Source organism: Calliopsis andreniformis, chromosome 7, assembly GCF_051401765.1.
Source record: "Calliopsis andreniformis isolate RMS-2024a chromosome 7, iyCalAndr_principal, whole genome shotgun sequence".
In the NCBI taxonomy this organism is placed as follows: domain Eukaryota; kingdom Metazoa; phylum Arthropoda; class Insecta; order Hymenoptera; family Andrenidae; genus Calliopsis; species Calliopsis andreniformis.
In genome coordinates this window covers 4,324,776-4,346,552 of record NC_135068.1, presented here as the reverse complement: position 1 = coordinate 4,346,552, position 21,777 = coordinate 4,324,776, and the positions used below count along the sequence as shown (strand labels likewise).

The 21,777-nt window shown below is 36.3% G+C and overlaps 1 protein-coding gene across 1 annotated transcript in view; it reads left to right on the top strand.

Moving 5' to 3' along the window:
- Nucleotides 1–4,860: 4,860 nt before the first annotated feature.
- The window catches only part of LOC143181736 (uncharacterized), a 585,733-nt gene continuing 568,816 nt past the window's right edge, over nucleotides 4,861–21,777 (top strand). Inside the window, exon 1 of the mRNA XM_076382294.1 lies at nucleotides 4,861–6,566. Within this exon, the coding sequence (XP_076238409.1) occupies nucleotides 6,069–6,566 (498 nt within the window). The 5' untranslated portion in view covers nucleotides 4,861–6,068. The remainder of the gene's footprint in view (nucleotides 6,567–21,777) is intronic.

The following is a 21,777-nucleotide window of genomic DNA, read 5'->3' as shown; positions in this document are numbered from 1 at the left end:
ATTATTAATTTATTGCTGATGTATGGTGAAATATCTCGAATCTTTTATTTATTAATCAAGTGCAACTGTTATCCAGTACCAAATAACAATAGTCCAAAATCTTTCCATAATTCGTTTTGTGAATTAATTTTCTAAATCGTTTGGCTATTGATTATAAATCAATTCTTTGGTCCACAATGCGCTAATTGAAGGGGACGAAGTTATTGCTTTATCTAAGCAATTAAAAGTATTAAATAGCTGAAACGTAATAGACATAGGTAAATATTTAAGATAATTTCATGAAATTCATTTGGGAAAGCAATAATTATAATCATTCGTGAAATCATAATTTGATAGAAGCTTAATTACCTAAACTCTAAACTAATTATAGCATATAGTGATTGGATAATTAAATAACGAAGGAAGATAATTTTTTGTCAGTGTTATTATTAAATAAAAACAAAAATTCCTAAATTTTTTCCAATTTCTAGTCTTTCGTCATAATCTTCCTCACCATCACACAGGCGATTTTCCCTTAATTGGTGCTCCAATTATTCACTGTATTTATTACCAATTAGTCGACCTTCTGGAAACTGATGTCCTACTGTATGAAGTCATATATATTATGAATTTTAATAACAGTTTTAATAAATCACTAAAAAAATATAAGTATCAAATATTTGGAGGGATGATAAACCAGACAAATTATTAAATTCCTTCCACCATTATTGAGAATATACAAATTCAATTTTTTTCCATTTCGCGCCCAGTTTTATCTAATCGAGATGAAGGTCCTGATGATTAGTCGACGCGACGATCGAACACGCGTTAGCACACATATCAAAGGTGTCACACGTAGGAAATCCATTGTCTGCCTCGTAATAATTTCCCGTATTGCGGAAACGAGTTAATATATTGACAGATGACTCGCCTTTCGATCTCATCTCCGGCCCAAAAGCAAATTACTCAACCAAAGCGAGGAAATAGCGAGGGTTGCGTTGAAGGGGTCCTTCGTGTCCATGGCACGCGATGTCATATCACGTTATTGAGAGCTACTTGTCACTCCCTGCTTTGGCGTCATAGCAGGACAGGACGTCCGCGTGGATCATTCAATTAATTCCACCTTTACTCACATAAATACCGACCGATAACCATAGGAAAGTTCTGTTCATCTACCACTGTCAATTGTCACTTGATCATGATGTTATGAATGTAGAACCTAAGGCACCTAAACGAGATTACCCTTCTGCTCCTCGATTTGCAGAAAGCGGTTTCGTTTCAGCTCTTGAAGGGAATTGATATACTAATATGCAGATTTCCATGAATACGAAAATCTTTACAGTATTCGAAAATAGTACTCTTATCTAACACCAGAATTATTTTTATTGGAGTGCCAGCATCACGAATCTTTGACAAAATATACAATTCATTTGTAAGGAAATGTGATTATATCGCTAATAATTTGGAAAAAGGAAATTTTTGAGTTGTGTTATTGTTACAGAAAATGGACGATATTTATAGAATGTATCATGCTTAAAGTGCAGGAGTAGTGTCCTGATTATTCGATAAGAAGAAATGATATCGTGTAATTTAATCTATTAGAGTGGATTATCTGCAAAATTAAAAGTTTGCAAATGTTTACATTAAACATTAAATGTATATATTTGCATCAGTTATACTATATTTATTTTGGACAAATTAAGTAGGTGTTACGTATATTATATGATATTCAAGTTGTTGGTGAAGATAACAAAACAATTTTGATTATTCTTTAACCTCGAAATAACTTGAAAAAGTGAACAAATATTTTGTTTATAGTTTTTGTTTTAGTAAAAAAAGTTTGTTTACGGCTAAGCGAAACAAATTTTGATTGGAAACGGAAGCACCAGGAGTAACTACAAAAAAATCAAATATTTTTCATGTTTATATAATATATTTTTCATCTACATCAGTTTCTAAGAAATTAAAATAAATACCTAGGTTTCATACTATCAATTTTAAGGAATGACCCCACTTTTATAATATGAATATCATTGGATTGACATAGATATTAAAAGAAATTAACCTATCCACGATTTTTTTATCGTTTAAAAAACAGTAGGTATCTAACTTATAATTAAACTCGTTATTTTAATTTTCTTTTGCTAGAAGTAAGCCTATACTATATTTAAGTACTATATTACTACTACATTAAAATTCGTGCTAAAGTTTCTAGCAGTAGTAGTAGTAGTAACAGTATAAAGCTCTGATCTGTATCGTGATTCCTTACATCTATATCAAAGAAGATAAGCCTCAGTTCTAGTAAAGCATACCCCAACATCAATTGTGACCAAGTCAATGATTAATACACCCCGTCAACATTATCAGTCTTACATGTTATTCATCGTCAACAGAAACCCAGCTAAAAGAATGTGGTTCTCATTTCGTGAGCATGGCGTTCCAAGAATAGATTTTTCCTATCACATTTACTCTTCTATGTAACTTAATTTCGTTTGGACATGATATAACAGTTCATAGGCAGCGTGCGAACCATTCAAGTGGCTCGGTGTTACAAATTACTGACCTACCAAGTCCTAGGCCTCGAACCGTTTCTGTCGGAGGGCCATTTATAAGTGCCACAATTTTACCAAAGACCCTGATTGCGATGCTCGTAGATAGGCATCGATACTAACTTTCCTTTGACCTAGCGTAACACATTCTGGTCGTGAGGGCGGCACGAATATCGCTACTTCAAATCACTTGCTGCTCTAGCTGCTTACTGAATTTATTGGATACAAGTAATATAGGGTGTTAAAAAAGTTTAAGCAACATGGACCTCGGATCAATTCTTTTGATAAAAAACACAGAAGATCATTTTCACTTTTGTTGATGTTCGATTTTCAATGCCTTCCATTTCAGCGCAAACCCCATATTTGTGAGTATATCACTAATATTTTTTCCGTGTCTCGTACAGTATCTATGACATAATCTTTTTATTTATTTTCATAATTTCACTGAAATAAAAATTTTAAACGCCAACTTCAAAATGTTTATTTATTTTTATTGGTTTATAAAGCAAAGTACAAGTGTTCTTAAAGAGTTCTATCCTGGGAAATTTCGTAAATATTTTGATGAATCTAATATGCAAATCAGCGTATTAATTTGTAAAGTATGCAATAGTAATGATGATATGCATAATAAAATTTCAATTAAAAGAATGAAAAAGAAATGTTTCGACTAACAGAAGATGATTAACAGAAGGATTACGGAAATATTCTTTTATAATATGTACATATAGCTCTTTAAAAGTCATAAAAACCACACAACATATTATAAAGCATCCATGGTACACTTAAAAGTTCATATTTTTATGTTTACATGGTCTTGAATATTTAATGAAGCCTTTACTGCATACTTTATCACATACAAAAATATGTAAATACTTATTTATTATTATTCTGTATGTTATAACACGTATTTAAGACAACTTTCATTTTATATCATACCAAAATTTCTATCATTTTTAAAACAATACATATACGTATAACATTACAGTTCACAATAACACATTAAAGAATACTCAATTAAATGTACAGTTTCTTTACTCCATTGAAACTTGTTTGGCTACAGTTTTGTTGTATGGTCACTATTTTGCCCAACTATGGAGAAAAGCAGTATCCATTACAAATATTTTACCGCTATTTCGCAAAATGTTTAAAATTATCCAAGGATGCGAAAAACTCAATTTCATATGTTTTTGTAATTACTGCTTTTCTCCATAGTTGAGTAACAATAATATAACGCAAGGTATTCTAATACGTTATGTCAACTAACACAAACTGTACAATCCATTTTTAAGTGTATTTTAAACAAACATCCATTATATTAGTAACTATATATTTATACACCAGATAATAGTAGAAATTCGTTGCTCCCAAGTTATATGTACGAACAACTGCCATAAACTCCTCAATTCCTTCTCCAAGACATTTTATTCACGCACTCACCATTTCGTAAATGCCACCCAAAACGAAAACACCCCTTATGAGTGTTACTCACGTCCACCAACTTTTCCCAAAATTCTGCTCCAATCTCCACTCCCCATAAAATCAGCCGAACCATTTCCCCTCGTCCCTAACCCAACCGTCTCCCACGCACCGTCCAACCCCAAAGGGTTAGGCTCACCCAAAAACGCTATTTCCCTCGCGCGGAAAGAATCCAACCGTTTTCCGACATAATCCACTCGTGTCCAACTTAAGGAACAGGACGCGCGAGGTTAGCGAAGGAGCATCGAGACAAAAGACAGAGAGGCGTAACGGGAGAAAGAAGCGCGGAAACAGGGGGCGAAGAACACGGCTGTTGCATCCTGGCGTAGGAGCGCATCAACAGGATCTCGGTGGACCAAGGTTGCCTCGCTGACGCGTTGGTGGGGAGAAACGGCTCGGAGTGGGGGAAATGCCGGCCGTGGCAGTGGGGAGCCGGCGAAGACGAGACGAGTGGAGCTCCCTCTGGCGAAGATCTCGTGTCAGTCGAGCCGTGTGCCGCGTCGCGGTGAGTGTTATGTGCTAGTGCTCCGTTTCGTGAGAACCCGTCGAGCACCGATGACGCTTTGGCCGCTGTGATTATGAGCGATGTGAGTTCAGTGAAGCAAGGTTTCGTATACCGCCACCGCGCCGACATGTCCTCGAGGCAGTGAGAAACGGAGCAGCGGCCGATAAAAACACGCAAAGCCGGGTTCATCGCTTTCAGGCCGGACCGCGTGCTCTCCGCCGTGTCGGTTGCTCCTCTTTTTCGGGCTTTTCAAGGTTACGCTTTCATTGCCGGCACGAACGATCCGGCCCAGCCGTCGTCTTTGCTTCTTCCCGTCACTCGCGCGCAACAGTCCCCGGCGAGCGAAAAAACTCGAGCAGGACCCCTGACGTTCGCTGGGCCCGCCGCGCGGCGCGTGGGAAAATTTCGCGAGTTTGTGTTGTGTTCTGTCAATCATACGTCTAGTTCGTCGATAACAGTGGGATCTACGGAATTCTAATCGAATCGGAGTAGAGCTTCAATTGCGGTAGCCGCGTGCGAACGGAGCTCGTGGTTGTGCATCGAGGATCCTCAAGGTCAAGGAATAGAGTTAACAGGATACAGTGGCATCATAACACCTAGAGGTGGTAGGGGGAATCAGAGGACGATCGGAGCTCCATTTCACGCAGGAACATAATAGCAAACAGTTTCGGAGCTGACGAAGGTCAGGCCTAACTTAGGACCCTAGGCTGCTTGCTTGACGTCAAGCGTATTCGAATTCACGCGAGTGATCGACGAAAGTGGAGAAAACTTGGGTAGTCGACCCTTTGTCCGGCACAGAGCATTGATCTTGAGCTTCGAAAGGCAAGGACGAGGTGACGGATTGTCCATAGATGAAAAATTAATCCATCGTCGGGCGTGCTAGAGTACGTTGCCGCACTTGATAAAAGTTGCAATTCTAATTTGCTGGCCCAGACAGCGGTTCGCGTGCGTTTATCGGGGGCACGTGTGTGGAGCGGCGGTTTCGATCTGGCGCTTGGGATGATTGGCCTCCCCGTTCGCTTCTCATTCCTCCCTCGTGGTGCTCCGTGAAATAGATCGGGACAAGGACACGGCGTTTCTTTCCCCATTCCTGTTCGCAGTTGCGGTTCCAGTGAGCCTAGCAAGTAACTTAGAAGCATTCGAGAGATCGTATCGACGCGTTGGGTCGGCTCGATCGTCCGCGCCCCGTAATGAGCTGTGCACGTTGAGGATTGAACGTGACCAGAGCCAGCACCCCCGCGTCTTTATCGGTACTCCCGGGGAAGCCGTTAATCGAGGTGCCGCCCATTAGGAGAAAGGGCAAGCAGAACGGGAATTGGCTGGTACCCTCTTAGAGTGTCAGAGTTGGTGAAACGTCACACGTGATATTTCCCTCGACCCGGGCCCAGGTAGACGTCGATTCGCGTTTCTTCGAAGATGTCGCGGCGTATAGTTCCGGGAGGCAGCGCGTAAGAGGACAAGGGACAGATAAGTCGAGGAGCACAGACAGCGAAGAGGAGCACGTGAAGGCAAAGAGTGGGGGCGTGCTGAAGCGTTCGCGCTCGCCAAAAGCAACAAACATGACGATGGCTAGTAACATTGTGGTCGAGTGGCTGCGTTCGCTCCACCTCGGCCAGTATTCGGAGTCCTTCATCGACAATGGCTACGACGACCTTGAGATCTGCAAGCAGATCGGTGATCCCGATCTGGACGCTATCGGGGTGTTCAACCAGACCCATCGGGCCCGGCTGCTGCAGTCGGTGAAGACCCTGAGAGAGGAAGGCGCTGCGAGCGTCTACTTCACGCTCGAGGAGAGTAATGACTGTCTCTGCGACAATGTCAGCTCCAAGTCCTCCAGGACATCGTCCGAGAGACCACCCAGCGATAAAGAGGCGCAGAGGGCCTCGCCGACCGCCAGCTCGTCCAGCGGCGGTCAGGAATTAACCAAGTTCGCGGACGAATACGAGGAAGGGAAGGCGGAGCTCGTCAGAATCCCGAGGATGCAGCTCAGGATGCTGCTGCAGGAGAAGCTCAGGCACGACGGCATCAGGTTAGCCTGTCAACCGTACACAACATCGGTAAGCCAACCTGTTTTTGTTTATTCGTAATTTTACTGGATCGCCCAGCCCGGCTGGTGCATTTAAGAGGAAGTAGTCATTTATCTTGCTGAGCAAGACGCCGCGAAAAAATTTATAAGGGGAAGATTGCGTGAGGGGGCACAAGATGAACGATGCGAAATTTGTAGATGTTTATTATACTTTGAATTAACATCCTTGGTCCTTTGATTGAGGTGAGTGCGTTTGGTCGTTAGGAAGGTGCAAGGTTGTTGGAAGATGGAATTTTTTGAAAATGAAAAATGAGACTTGTTGTTAGGAATTCTACGTGGAAGCTTTCAGGATTCCAAGTTTCCAAGTTTTGGAGTCTTAGAGGAGGTATGTGGGCTTTATGAGGAGAGCATAAAATATGTTTAATTGAGATAGTTCACTCCAAAATGGGATATTTTATCTCAGAAGTATATTATTAGTATATTGGTGAACAAACGAAGAAGTTTATCATTATTTATATCACATTGCTTTATCATCTTATTTTGATAAGATAACTCTTCTTTAAAGAATTTTGTAACACAGCACGTATTAGTTACTTATTAGCCTAACTAAGCTACGACACTTGCTCCAGTTATGACAGTACATTTTTAAATTTAAATTGTAATAATAGTGTTTTATAGTCAAACAATTTTTATGTAACTGAAGCCGGTTCTATGTTTGGTATTCTAAATCTTGTATGTAATTTACTGTAAAGAGGTTACGTAGAGTGTAACAACTCACAGTTACCTATTTTCACCGAAATCATAAACATTTTGAACTATTAAATAGCAAATTAACCATTTGACTGCTGTTAGCACCTATATGTGTAAAATGATCAATACATTTGTGCATTAGACAGCTATAGGTGTTTGCGAATGTAGTTAACAAATAGAATTACTAGATTCCCGCACATAGTGCGTGAAATTAACCTCAATGCTAGTGAACTAATCTAATTTTCATTATACTAAAAACCTATGAATTATAAGATTGTGATGAAAAGAATATAATTTCCATAAATTACATTCTGCATTTTAAATGAAACATTAAAAATCGATGATTCTAAAAACACCTTGATTTTCAAATATCACTTATTATTAAATACCCTTAAACTTTATTACTCCAGCCAATAGCTTTACATTAAAAATTCGTTTGCTATTTACGATTAGTAAATTATTTTTATCATATCTTCTTTAATTCGCCATAGGTCGATCTTAGAAAACGTATTTCCCTAGTAGATAAAATTGGTTTTAAACATATACCGAGTTAGACGGTTTAAGACGGTCCAAAAATCAAACGAACCTAAACGAGCGTGGCGCCATTCTAGTACGACAGCAATTAAAAATGCGCGTCAAAAATGTCACGTGAAGAACAGAGCTCGGTGTTTGCTGAATGTAAAACGTATTTCGTGTACAAAGGAATGCGCATCGGGCGTTACCATTTTTGTATACATAACATGTAATTAATTGCGACGCTTTTAAAAGCATTTTCGTATTCAGGCTCCTTTCCGCGCAGCTTCCAGGCGGGCTGAATTTTTATTCTCATTGTCAGTCTTTTTTTCGTTGGGACGCGAAGCTAAACACGCTGAACGCTCTTCACCGCGCCACTGCCTCGTGCTCTGGCGTAGACCAAACGTTCTTTTAATCAATGGTTCATTCCACTTGTTTTACTGTTGTAGATGTATAGTTTTCAAGATCTATCATTTGTTTGAACACTATTACAACTAGTTTCTTTTTGACAAAATAGTTCTTCTGGGGAGTGGGACTTTTTTGAAGTTCCTTTTTGAGTGATATTTGGATGGGTTAGTGTTCTCTCGTTATAAAGTCACGGTTCATTAAAGATGAACTTATAACATGGGACATGGCTCTAGAGTCTTGTGTTAAGTACTCTTGCCTTAATGACGTACTTGTTCGAAATGATATTAAAATATAGCAAATGTAATAGCGAGCTAGATACAGTAGAAATCTTAACAAAACTATACCAAGTAAATTCTACATTCAGAAATGGGACCTGCTGTTTCAAGAATAGTTAACTCTACATTTCTATACCTAGTATGACTTGATATGAATTTTCTTCACAGGTATACCTATGTCGAGTCACACTTGATATTTTTAGATTGACTTAAATAATAGGGAGTTACTGGAAAGAAAATTGAAAAAAATTGGAAATGCAAAGGATTAAAATAATAATTAATGGAAAGAAATTGAGAGTGCAAGCTTGCAAAAGGTTAAGAGACTATATTCAGGGAAGTGACGTGTTGAAGAAAGTCCTAGTGGCAGTTTTGAATGCAATGCCTCCACAGTAACATCAGTTTTACTAAAATCATTTTTATTACAAATTTAAAACCTATATAAGAATCCTGTAGCTATATACTCTAACCTTACTTGAGCCTCTAGGCATTTCACGCAAAGTCCTACTGATCACCCAAAAGCCCATAGCAAACACTAACAATGCAAGGATTAAGCTATGCATTTTCTTCTCATCCTACGGTCATGGAAAGGGAAACAAGCGAACACAGATTCCCATCGCTAGACACCACCGAGCGGAGAGGCGTAGCTCCACATATCATCTCCGGACCTTAGCCATGCATTTGTAATTGCGCGGCCGGAATCAAATGAGCTGGGAGTGCAGTCTCATCCAAAAAGCGGTTGCCTGGATAGTAGTCTCCCCTCTCTAGACATTGCCGCAGTTACGTGCGGTCGTATCGTCATGAATGTAAAGCCTAGTCGCTTTATCGATTTCGAAACAACTTGAGGGTTCAGTGTCGTCGCTAATGATTCACACAGCTTCACAACGCGTCTCCCCTATCGGCGTGCGTTAATTAGCCGGAAGTTGAGCTGAATGCAGATGGAGGAGATATACGCCTTATATTGGGAAAGCTGGCTGGTTTTATCGCCAGAATAAGTCTGCCGTTACTTACATTCGCGCGGAGACATTGTGACCCCTCTTTCCGTCAGAGCTCCTGTTTTGTGAATTTAGTGTTCAGTCTATTGGCGAGGGTGTTACATTAGGGGCTGTAGGTACTATTCGTGTTTCATGAGAAGTATTCTGGAAAGCATTGCTCTTAATGCTTTTCAGGGGACATCTCATACGATTCGAATAGGAGTAAGTCTTAGACTTCTATTGACGTTTATGGATGTTAAGGAGATCAGTTTATAACATGTTATGCGTTGAACGCTTGCAGACGTTGATGAGTATGGGTATATACAGAAAGAAATATAGAATTTCTGCACATGGAAGATCACTGAAGAAAACTGGTGACTAGATTGCCACTACAGTAAATAGTTTAAAGTGAGAATTCGTCTTAAATATGTATATTGTTGGAAGTTCAAAAGCTGTTAGTGAAATAACACAAGACCAAGAGGGGTGCTCGGTTCGCTGCAAGTAGTGGTAACAGGTGTCATACCGATTCGACTAATAAGCGAAATGCGTGTGCCCATCTTCATGTGTTTTTCTGCGAAACTAATCCATTGACAACTTCTGAGTTCCCAACAGTACAATTGTCTAAACTGGCATGCACTTAAAAGCTAGGCTTACACTAGTGACTTGAAGTTGTCACGATTGAAAAGTTTCCCACTGTTTTAGTTTGCGTTCACTTGGACTAGGCGATTAAAAGTTGTCTGAACCTCAGGTCCATCAGTATAACCTATTTTGGAGCATTTACCATTCTGTATTATCTTTTGTCGAAAGCTTGCGAAACAATCGTTAGTGTCAGAAAGGAATTCCCTAGTATTAGGGAATAGTACTTCTCTAATATTAGGGAGTTCATAGAATTCCATATTCTAAGAATTCTCAATATTCTCTAGAACATTAACATTTTCTTTCTACTGGTACCTATAGGCATTTAAGTGATCAGTGCAAACCACACGTTGATGAGTATGGCTACATACATAACAAATAGGACTGCCTATAAGATTTCGATACATATTGTGTGTAAAGTAGTAGAAATACCGCATTCATAGAATTAAATATACAGACCATACTCCCAGAAGTCCTTTCATCTGATTACAGAGGTACTCGCTTAGTGGTCATGATTTTTGCCTAGTTAGTCGCGTGCTGTGTTCTGCACCACCTGTTCTTAGAACTGGCTTCATGGACTGTATGATAATCTAAATACAGTCAACCCACGAACAGCCTGGTTAATTGGTTCCGTGTTATACGGGACTTAGAACTCAGTTCAATAACAATAATACAATATTTTTTTAAATACTGTGCACTATTTGTGAATCTTACATCTATGTGACTGTTAATATCTACTAATTTTTAATTATTATGAAAATCTATTGTTATAGGAACCTGTTAATACAGATATTGTAGTATTCTACCGTGTTGCATTACATTCTGCAATGTGCAAAAGGCCTGGGTTTTTGACAGTGTTATACAAATCTTAATGTAATGCAAGTACCCTGTCGTTTGAGTTTCGATTCTCAGATGGTGTCTTTTAAATCACCATTGTCTCTGAGTTAGCCTCTGAACCACTCATTGTGAGTAACTTCTAGAATTCTACCATTCTTAGTTCAGGTCCAGTAAGGTCCAGGACTCTCGACATTCTGAACAAATTTAGGCAAGACATTCAAGCTGTCTGTGGAACCGTCTATGATTATTCAAGAATTTCTGAAAAATGAATTTCTCAGTTCATGAAAACAATAAATTTTCGTGAACATTGTTTTATTTTCATCTTGCATCAGTTTTGAATTTACTGTTTGGTCAGCCAGAGTTGATATGCGGATGGTGGAGCGCTGGTCATCGCGTGCCATCGGTTCTCCCCTTCTATCTCATAATGCTCACTTTCAAACTTCGTCATTGTGTTTGCATACTGTTTCATTATATCTTGCCATCGAATACTTCTGGCAGATAGGGGCAGTAAATTCGTGTGTCAACGAAAGACAACATTTTAATACAATGTTTGTTTTGAATTATTTTTCAGCAACTTTTAATCTTTAAATACTTTCGTTGCTTATGGCTTATATGTACGAGTATGTTCTGGAAAGCTAACCTATTTAGAGTTTCAGAACTGAATATTAATATGTAGTATAACACATTCACTATAGTTATACTTGGTTAAAATTCAGAATGAATTTTCTCGAAAACGAAGCATGATGTCAAAACATTGTGTGCTACATTTTGGTTTTATTTTTTTTACGTAGAATCACTCACTTCCGCTTGTATAACCAGTTTTTGGAGCACCTTGTATACATATAGATAGTTGTATCACACAAAACTATTTACATTTGAATAGTTAGAATGCAACTACTGTCAATGTTTAAATAATGTCAGAATTTGTAAATTAGAAAGATTGAAAATTTGGAAACACAAAAATTAAAAACTTCTTTAATTTGGAAGCTCTAGAATTTGAAAATTTTGAAACTTTGAATATTTAATCGTATGGAGGTTTAAAAAATAGCACAAAATGAGAGTTCGAAAATACGAAAGTTTGAAAGTTTTTCGATTGGAGAATTTGGAAATTTTCAAATTTCCAAAATTTGGAATTTTGGAATTGGAATTTTGATTTGAGAGGATTCAATATAAAAATTTGAAACCCATAAAATTCGAAAGTTTGGAAATTTGATGTCTGAAAATTCCAAAATCAGGAGTCAAGTTTTCAAATTTAGAAAATGGAGTATCCAAGAATTTCAAAAATCTTAAAATTTATCCTATATAGCCTTGGATATCGACTAATCTTTGAGTTACAAATTTTTGTCTCCTATGTAAATGTGAAAAAAAAATTTGAAAAGACTACGTAACGCCGAATTTCCATGCGAAGCGCGCCATCAGGATAGAACCTCTTTCGTTTCTTTTGGGTTCCATAAACCTGTTAAGCTTCTGTCAATAGTTCAGAAACACCCTGTATACAAATGGTTGCCGAGCGTCGAATTTGAATGATAAAAGGCCAGCCCTTGCAGAGACTGTAAATTACGCGGGGAATTACGATTGGTCTGGAGTCGAAAATTTACGAGCACACGGTCGCACGCGTGCGCCCACCTTTCTCGCGTGGGCTTTCTTCCTATTAATTTCTAAATTTTTATTCGATTGTGTCACGACGGATTAAAACACCGTTACCTGGAGATTAGCGACGAATTTATGGAAAGCTCATCCGGAAGAATTTGAACATTTTAAGGCAGGTTTTACGAGGTGCTGTTATGAAAAACAGTGTTTAACGCCGGGCTATTAATGAAATTGCTGGCTCCTATAATTCAGCCAGCGATGTTGAGGCTGATCGATAGACTGGTTGGCAAAAGTGTGAATTAAAGTGTGGGAAAATTCTGTAAAGTGAAGGGAAAATGACTAGCTGGTGTTTGTTATCGTCAGACGTAAAGTTTTTTTGCATTGCAATAACAGTTACATGGAAAAGAAGCTTCTGCTTTCGTGCAGAGGATGATTGCTTAATTCTGTCATCAACGTTTCTGATTGATTCCCCAGCATGACAAGGGTCATCGGTTTTATAACATCTCCTGGAAGCTGGTTTTAAGGAATGTTTCGTGTTACACAAGATAAGAATATAGTGGAATATGTGAAATTTAAAGTTAGTAGTTAATAAAATTGTTGGAGCATGAACTATAGTTTCGATCGATATGATTAAGGAGTATAATTAAATCAGTATTTTCAAGTGAGTCAACTTTAGTTTGATAATAAGTGGTATTACAAGATAATTTTAGTTATTAAAGAATTAGTATAAAATGTCTACATATTATTTTTAATGATTGCAAAGTGAAGACTGAATGTTCTTTAATACCTTGTATTCGGTTTTGTTTTAATACATATGGTGGAGAAATAAAATTATTTATATCTGGAGTAATATAATTATCGCTTTGATAATTGAAATATTACACATTATTGAATATTGCTGTTCACGAAATGCAATACAATTTCAACTTTTAATACATATTTGATGTAGGATGTTATTTACAGAATTTATTAGAATAATTAGTTTAATAAATTTATCGATTTATTTTAGTGGAATTTACTTATTATTGTAAATTCGTGATAATTTAATAATTAAATGATTATGGGAATTGACCAGAAAATAAATTAGACTAAAATTGAACTGTCAATATAATTTACGATTCATAATTAGGATGACGACGAAGTCCAAATAATGGTGTATCTGTTCGTAAACAAAATTTTACAAATATTATATTAAAAACGTATAAAAATATCTACCTATATCTACATAGTTAGAAATAAATGAAATTATATAATAATGAATGCAGTAACGTAATATAATACAAATAAAACAAAAATATAATAATACCAATAATAAAGCAAATATAATATAACGAAATATTTATTATTATTATAAAATTAATTATTATTATTGTAATTATTATTGTAAAATAGTTTTAAGATAGCATAAAACAAATATGATAATTATTTGTAAAACAGTGCTATAAGACAATTTTTGAACAAACTTAGGTATCATTCAAGATACCTTAAAGAGGTATTAAATAATGAGAATATTTATTTCTGACTTATTGTAAAAATGCTTTTGCATTATTCATTATACATATATATTCAGTTTTTGAATCGTCTAAATTCGATTTTATCTTATTATTTACACTTTAAAGTTTTGAGATTAGTCGCGTGAACGTAAATATTATTGACCTGACTTTCTTTCACCATAGTTTAATATATCAGTATTTATCGATAGAAGGATGCTTGGTTCTTATTTTGAAACATAATGTGTACAGTGTTACTTTCATTGGCTCTCACACGGGAATTCTTTTCGTTTATTATAAATAATAAATATTAAATTTATTGTAAGTAACAAAATTACAGTAATACATAATTACACATTCTACAAATGAGTTTTGTCAAAATTTAGAGTAAAAGATGCTAGAGTTTCTCTATAGTATATTAGAGCTTTACATTAGCTACCACATTGGCATCTTTTGCAGCATAAGCAAAAATATGTAACTAAATACATTTACCCCCAATATACTAACGAGCTTATAATGAGTGAATCCAGGAAAAATTCATCTTTTCCAGGTCTAAAATATCCCTGTTACCCTACCTCCCTAGTGCCACAACTCGCAATTCTGTTGCACATCATCGAGCATCATTAAAAAGAACCTCCAAATAGCCTGCTATTTCATTAGATACGCTAAATTTAAGTAAAAAATTACACCGGTCTGGCTTCTTGCGTTTGAGCGCAAGCTAACCCATATTTCAAATAAATTACACCCAGGTCCGATACAGAGTGACCAAGCTCATAAAGTCTCTCATTTACCGACACGCAATAAAATTCATTCGATAGAGATGATCATCGTTGACTCCCATATTTCGAGAAAGAACCGTCCCGCCTGTTGGTCTCTTTTCCCACAGACACGCATACGTGTAGGCAAAATGATCATGGCGCAAAAAGGTCCGAATAAAAACGCGTCTTCTATCTCAAAGCACGGTGGTCCCGGTCGTTGCTTGCCCCTTTTTATCCGTGACCGCGTGATACACGCGTTCCCGTGGGCGTGCGTGCACGCGTTGAAGATGTTGGGCCCGCGAACGCATCGACCTTCGTCAAAGCGATATTTACCACCTCCCTCTACGATGCATACTTTCGTATTTATTGGCTCAATCCGGAAGGCCTGATTTGTACGGCGCCTCGGTCGCCTATCTAACCAATCAACATTCCAGGTATACGGACCACGTAGCCAATTACGGTAACCGCGATACAATCAGCACCACTATGCACCTATTTATTTGTTCAGTTGCTCGTTTATGGTGCAAGGACCAAGCACGTCGTGGCTGTTGCATCGACTACGAGAAACGGCCCAAGGAAAATTTGTCGGGAGAAAGCTGCTGGCTGGGTTGCCACTGTAATAAATCTTTGCTTGGAGAAAGGACTCTTCTTGGATGTGCAATTGAGACCGTGAGATGAAGAACGATGCAAGCACAAAAATCATGCTTTGGGATATTTGGTCCCAACGTGTACGGTGGTACTTTGTTATAATGTTGTTGGTAGCTTGATATTATTTAAAACGGAAGAGTTCTGCTTGCCTGTGTTATCAATCGAATCTTTGATAGGTCCAAAGTGGGCTATAGTAAACAGGAATTGAACACAGAAGCGTGTCCCTCATTAGAAATTCGTAATTGATCTGTGAGCCTTTAGCGAAGCAACACTGTAGTTCTACGTATACATCTGGATTCCAGAGCGAGAGTGTATTAAGCTCTCTGTGTTTCTGTGTGACTTAATACAATTTAGCTCTGGGGTCCAGTTTTGAGATTTGTTGAAAATAACTATTTTTGGACTTGTACTGTTCCTGTACTCACCGCTTCAGTTGTCCATATCTTGCACTCTGAAGCTGGCCTAAAGACTAGTAATCTCAAACTACCATGACTGAAAAGCTTCCCTATTGTTCAGATTTACACCCATTACTCATATTCTTGAATTTTTTGAATCCTCAAGTATTTACATTGGTATTCTAAATCTTTTAATTTCTCATGAAATAATGTAATCCAGTTCAAGCCAGAGAATAATCGCCCTACCGAATGACAAATGACTAGTGACATAACCTATGATTGATTCTAATGTGTATGACTTAGGAAACTGGTTACTTAAACCGTACCTCTCATATGAATACAGCAAATTAATTTGTTCTTGAAAGGAGTTTAACAATATATCAATACGTGTTTTAAATATTAGTTACAATATCCAATATTAACTCGTAAATAGATCAGTTTTAAATAATTAATATCCTGTAAAATATCTTGGCAATAGGATCAAGGTAATTTTTTACATAAAGAAATGTCCAAATACCCGAACGTTTTAAATGTTACATGTCACAATAAGTGACCTAAGTAAGATAATCTAAAAATGCATGTCCTGTCCCTTGGATTGCATTCCAGGAACCGAATACACTATTTCAAAATGAAATAAAATGGGCGTCAGTGTCCAGGTAATGGCGCATGGTCGGCTACAGGGACATTTACCTTACTTGGTAAATGCGATCAACCTTTCGTACCAAGCTAATAAAATGAAAATTTCATTTGAATAAAAGTTTTCGACAACACTCGGCTCCGAAGCAAGAGTTGCCAGCTCCTTGGCCGACCCCAGTCAGACAGCCGCGTAAAATCAAATAATACTTTCCCTTCTTTCGGCTTCCGTCCCGTTTCCATAATTTTCATAAATGGCACGAACGCCGAATGACCACGTTGAATTCTCGCTTTCGATCGAGATTACCAAACGATCGGGCAACCGAGTTTCTGATATTCCGTGTGAGAGTGCAACACACAGCGTCCAAGTTCTCTGTACAGTATAACTGTATGTAGACCGTCGGTAATAGCGTTTAAATATTTGAGCGAATGTTCAATCGATATCCCTTAGCCAACCCCGTCACAGCTCTCTCCGAATCGTTCGTTCTCTTCTTTCCTTTCCGACTCGTTCTATCTTGCAAGAGGCCAGTCGAGCACGTTTCCATGTAATATCAAATGCGGTGAATGAGATTCTCTTATTCCAGAGACGAAATGGGACCCTGGAGAAAGGGTGGAGCGCCGGGGCATTATACTTCACGTGACGACAATAGCGTGTAATTCGACGAAGATTACCGCGCTTATCGACAGTTATTACTTAGGCGTGATCTGGTTGTTTTTGACAGCGAGCCTCAATTGTTGGTTAGAAGAATAATGGATAAAAGGAAGCTTTGGATCGATCGATGGCACTTGAGGTGTTTCTGTTTTGCGTTGTTTGGGGTGAATTCGAAGTGGAATTGCGATTTCATGGAAGTGTTCGATCATGGATTCGACTTTCAGCGGGTTGCAGTCGTAAATGGCACCCTGGTCAGTTTTTTGTTTTCTCAATGTAATCGATTTTTAATATTTAAATATTCAATTTCCTAGATTTTAAGCTTACTTATATTTAGATTTTCTAATATTTGTCTTCGATTTTGAACTATTCAATTTACCAGAGTCTTTTCAATTTCAAATGTTGAGTCCTCTGCTTTTATATTGTTATGTTAAAGACCTTTTCATGAGGTAAAATAAGTACGGGTTAGATTCGTTATAATCTTGTTATATATTATTGGCGAGCTTATAAGGAGTATGATACGAGTTCCTGAAACTGATTTAAGAATATGTTGTGATTCACATTTTTTGTGTCAGCAGTGACATTAATGGAAGAGAAGATGGGGCAATAATCTTGTAAAATCTAAAATCTCAAAAATATTCAGTCATTCTGGCGTTTCAAATCAAATTAAACGTCTGTTTTGGTTAATCTGTTCTGATTCTTCAGATTGACGTATATTCGTTTATAGGCACCTACGTATAAAATCAGTAAAAATAGCATCTTTTAAATATTTATGCAAGTAGATGAAAAGTAGTCATATCGAACAAATTTAGTACAATATTGACGCCAACATGCTGAGTAGGAATTTCTAAATTCGTAAAATAACTGTAATACACATTATTATTACAAAAAGCCAATGTTACGAAAAGGAAAGAATTAGAAAAATAGGGATAAAGTTATAAAAAAATTCTGAAGTTTGAAACAGTTTCATTTCATGTAGCTGTAATATTTTTAAATAACTTACAACAGAAACAATAAACAGGAAGTAGAGAGAAAGTTGTAAGAAAATTGATAGACGTGAAATACAACAAGATATAAAAGTAACAAATAAGTGAAAGGAAAGATTGCAGTGATAGCGGCATGGCTACCACGTTATCGTGTACAATTTGTGCAAAAGATTAAATTTAGAGATAAGCACATTTACTACAGATAATACAGTCCTGTTAGTAATTCCATATACATGTCTTCATTTTATGTATTTTGAATATTCGATTATTGTGAAATGTTAATCCTGCCGCTATCTTATGCATTTTATATTCGTACAAGGTAGTAAGTATAAAATGAAAATAAAAATCACATACGTACTGGTGTTTTAGTTAACTTTATCCCCTGAAATATTTCCCTTGGCTTTAGATCGTGTATGGATTTAAATACAGATTTAATGTTTAGTATTTATTTTTTTATGATGGTATTCGATTTAATATTTTACGAGTTATTTATGAATTATAAGAACTTTTCAATTTTCCAAATTTTTAAAATTTGATATTTCTAGACTTTTAAATTTCCAAATTTTTATTTTTCACATTTTCAAACTTTCAATTTATTAAATTCCCATATTCCCAAATTTAGAAATTTTCAAACTATGGAAATCTTGTATTTGCAATCTAATAAATTTGTATGTTTCAAATTTTTAGATTTGAAAACTCTGAAACTTTTAAACTGTTAATATGTAAATTTTGATATTTAAAAATTTGAAATTTGACAATTTCAATGTTTCTAAATATTAAAATTTTCAAATTATCTAGTATTTTAATTTTGTTGTAACACAGAAGTAATTTTGTTGAAATACAGAAACTGTAATTTCATGAACTGTGTATTATAGAATATTATATGTAGTATAGAGCTTTTGATTATAATATCATATTTCCAAATTAAAATCAAAATTCTAGAATGTAATATATAGTATACAGATTTTGATTATATCACATTTTTAATCAAGATTCTGAATAAATCCTTCACGGAACTACGGAATTTCTTTATATTAAAAGAAACAGTAAAAAAAATGTTGAGCACTCGAATGTTGCAAGAGTGGCAAAAAGCATGTACACATGAAGCTCCAACAGTTAAAGCCATTAATAATCTCGTTTTCCCCACTGTTTTCGCCTTCCTCCCCTCTTATCCGTTTTTTGCGTTCCAACGATAAGATTTCTTCTTCTATTGCCGATATCTGTGCAAGCCCCGCGTCTTCCTCTTCGTTTCTGCCTTTTTACCGAAAGGAACGAGCGTAGTCATTTCCGACATCTGCAAAAGGCCAAGATTGCTGAACCGTTAATGAAGTAGCATCGTTGCTGGATGCTCGCAACGAAGCTGCTTAAATCTCCTTTTAAATAATATTCCCTCGTTTGAGCCTTAATGATCTGTGGAGAAAACAACACGTTTCAGTCTATTTTCCAAGCATGTATGCACAAGGCTCATTTCATGCAGTAAATTACAGCTTGCTTCAAAATTCAGAATTCTCACGAAATTAAGAATGGAGATATATAATAAAATTGGTATAACATTTTTTAGGTTATAATTTTATGTGGTCAATGTTTTGCTGAAATAGAGCACTTTGAATAGAATATTAAATCGCTTATTCTAATCTGTATATTATAATAGATAGGGTTGCTGTGCCTTCATTATAAAAAATAATTTTTTGGCATGTAAATTTATATAGAAATGTAAAAAGTCGAATTGCTATGTATAAATATTTTATCCCCACTATATCAGTTAAGGGTTAGGATATGATACTCAATATTGTCTGCTAAAGTGAGGAATAATTGATCATTTTGTGTCTAATTAATCTTATTGGTAGATCGAAAATAATAATAATATTAGAATAACATACATTATAATATAATATAGCATACTGTATGATATAGTAATATAATACGTCATTATATTAGACAGTATTATGCTTCCCATAGGCAACCTGGAGTGCAGGCTGACCAAAACTCAAAAAACATGTATTAGAACTGATTAAATTACTAAACATATAACTAAATTAGATATTCCCAGTAAATATTCATGTACTTATACAATTTTTACTCTTTCTTCATAATATGATTCCTTTTAATTTCTCTATTAACACATTAATAACCGAAAGCTTACTAATACCCTTATAATAGGACCCTTATAATCGTGTTATGACTTTCTGAAATTTATACATTCCACCAGACATTAAATCTATATTCTCAGTTCATTGCCAATAGATGTCAACATTCGCATCATCAAATGCCACGAGTGGCGAAATTAGGTATGTTTACTCGAACGCTTTTGGTTGTCATTCTCCTTTCTCATACGCTAACTCAAATTTGTGTGTCAGTAAGTTCAGTGTTTCGTTTGACCATTTCCCATCGCGCGTGAAATCCATCATCGGTTGCACTTTTGCCCAACTGTTCCTCCATAACATCATTTGCGCGTGGATCCGCGTGGGATTAACAGAAGTGGGTCACTAAGGGTATCCTCTACGCTATCTTATTATTTGTAACACTTTCTGTGTACCTTTTGTTGTCGGCTCCATCGTTTTCATTCGCATTCATGCCGAGACAAGTTTCGCGCAAGTCTTTGAAAAATGTTTAATATCCACGCTATCATTCTGCCGCGTTCCTATGATAATCCAGTGGCGAGGTAGCACGCATACGTTCAAGGATTATGCGGTCCCAAACGAGACACGGGAAGAACAGAGATGAGAACAGGATTATGTTAGGCCGACCATGTTTGTGTACAAATAAGCGTAAATCGAGCATACATTATGAAAGATGTGGGTGTATCTGGACGTCCATGTTGAGAATAAAAGTCTGTACGGTCGATGGATCTTTTTTTTGTGACTTTTTTTGTGGATTGGATAATCCATAGATTTGCTACCATGTGACAAATATTATAGTTGCGACGACATGGCTTGTTCTGAGGAATTAATGCAACATACACTGACGGTCCAGAGTATGGAACCATATTTAGGTCTTGCAAGCAAGCAAAAATAGTTTTCTTTAAATAATGCCAATAAACAGTGATTTTAACGACGAACACAAATCGAGAAAATATTTTAATGCTTATTTGTAATCTTATCAATATAACATACTAGGAAATACAATATTACGAAATGTTAAATTTATTTCGTTTATTTCTGATTATACTATGCTATAAGCCGTATTATACTATGTAGTAAACAACCATGTGGTTCCTTGAGGAATATCGAAAATATAAAAAATTAAGATACGCTATCACGTTGCCAGTAAAATATGCTAGAACTTTTTCCTCTACCATTTTCTTCTAACGTTTACTGTTTACGAAAAAAATGCTGGTACAAATTATCGCGAACATTCTGTATAGTCTTGTTTAATATTAATTGACAGAAAAGTAACGTTTATGAAAAATAAACGTTGTAGAATGAATAATCATTCATACCAGTCAATTTGATTACTTCAGTATCATATATCATATACTAATAGAAGCATTTTAAAGAAACAAAAGTATAAAAGCGTATTTTACTTTCAACATTAAAAAATTCTGAATATGTATAGTTATTCATCTTTAACTATTTCCTTCTGCTGTCGACTGTAATGCCTATTATATAATGTTATGCAACACGCAGGAGTTAATATGATAATCTTGAATAGGTCTTAAATTATACTTATGCACAAAATACCGTGTATAAAAATTAAGTAGCATATA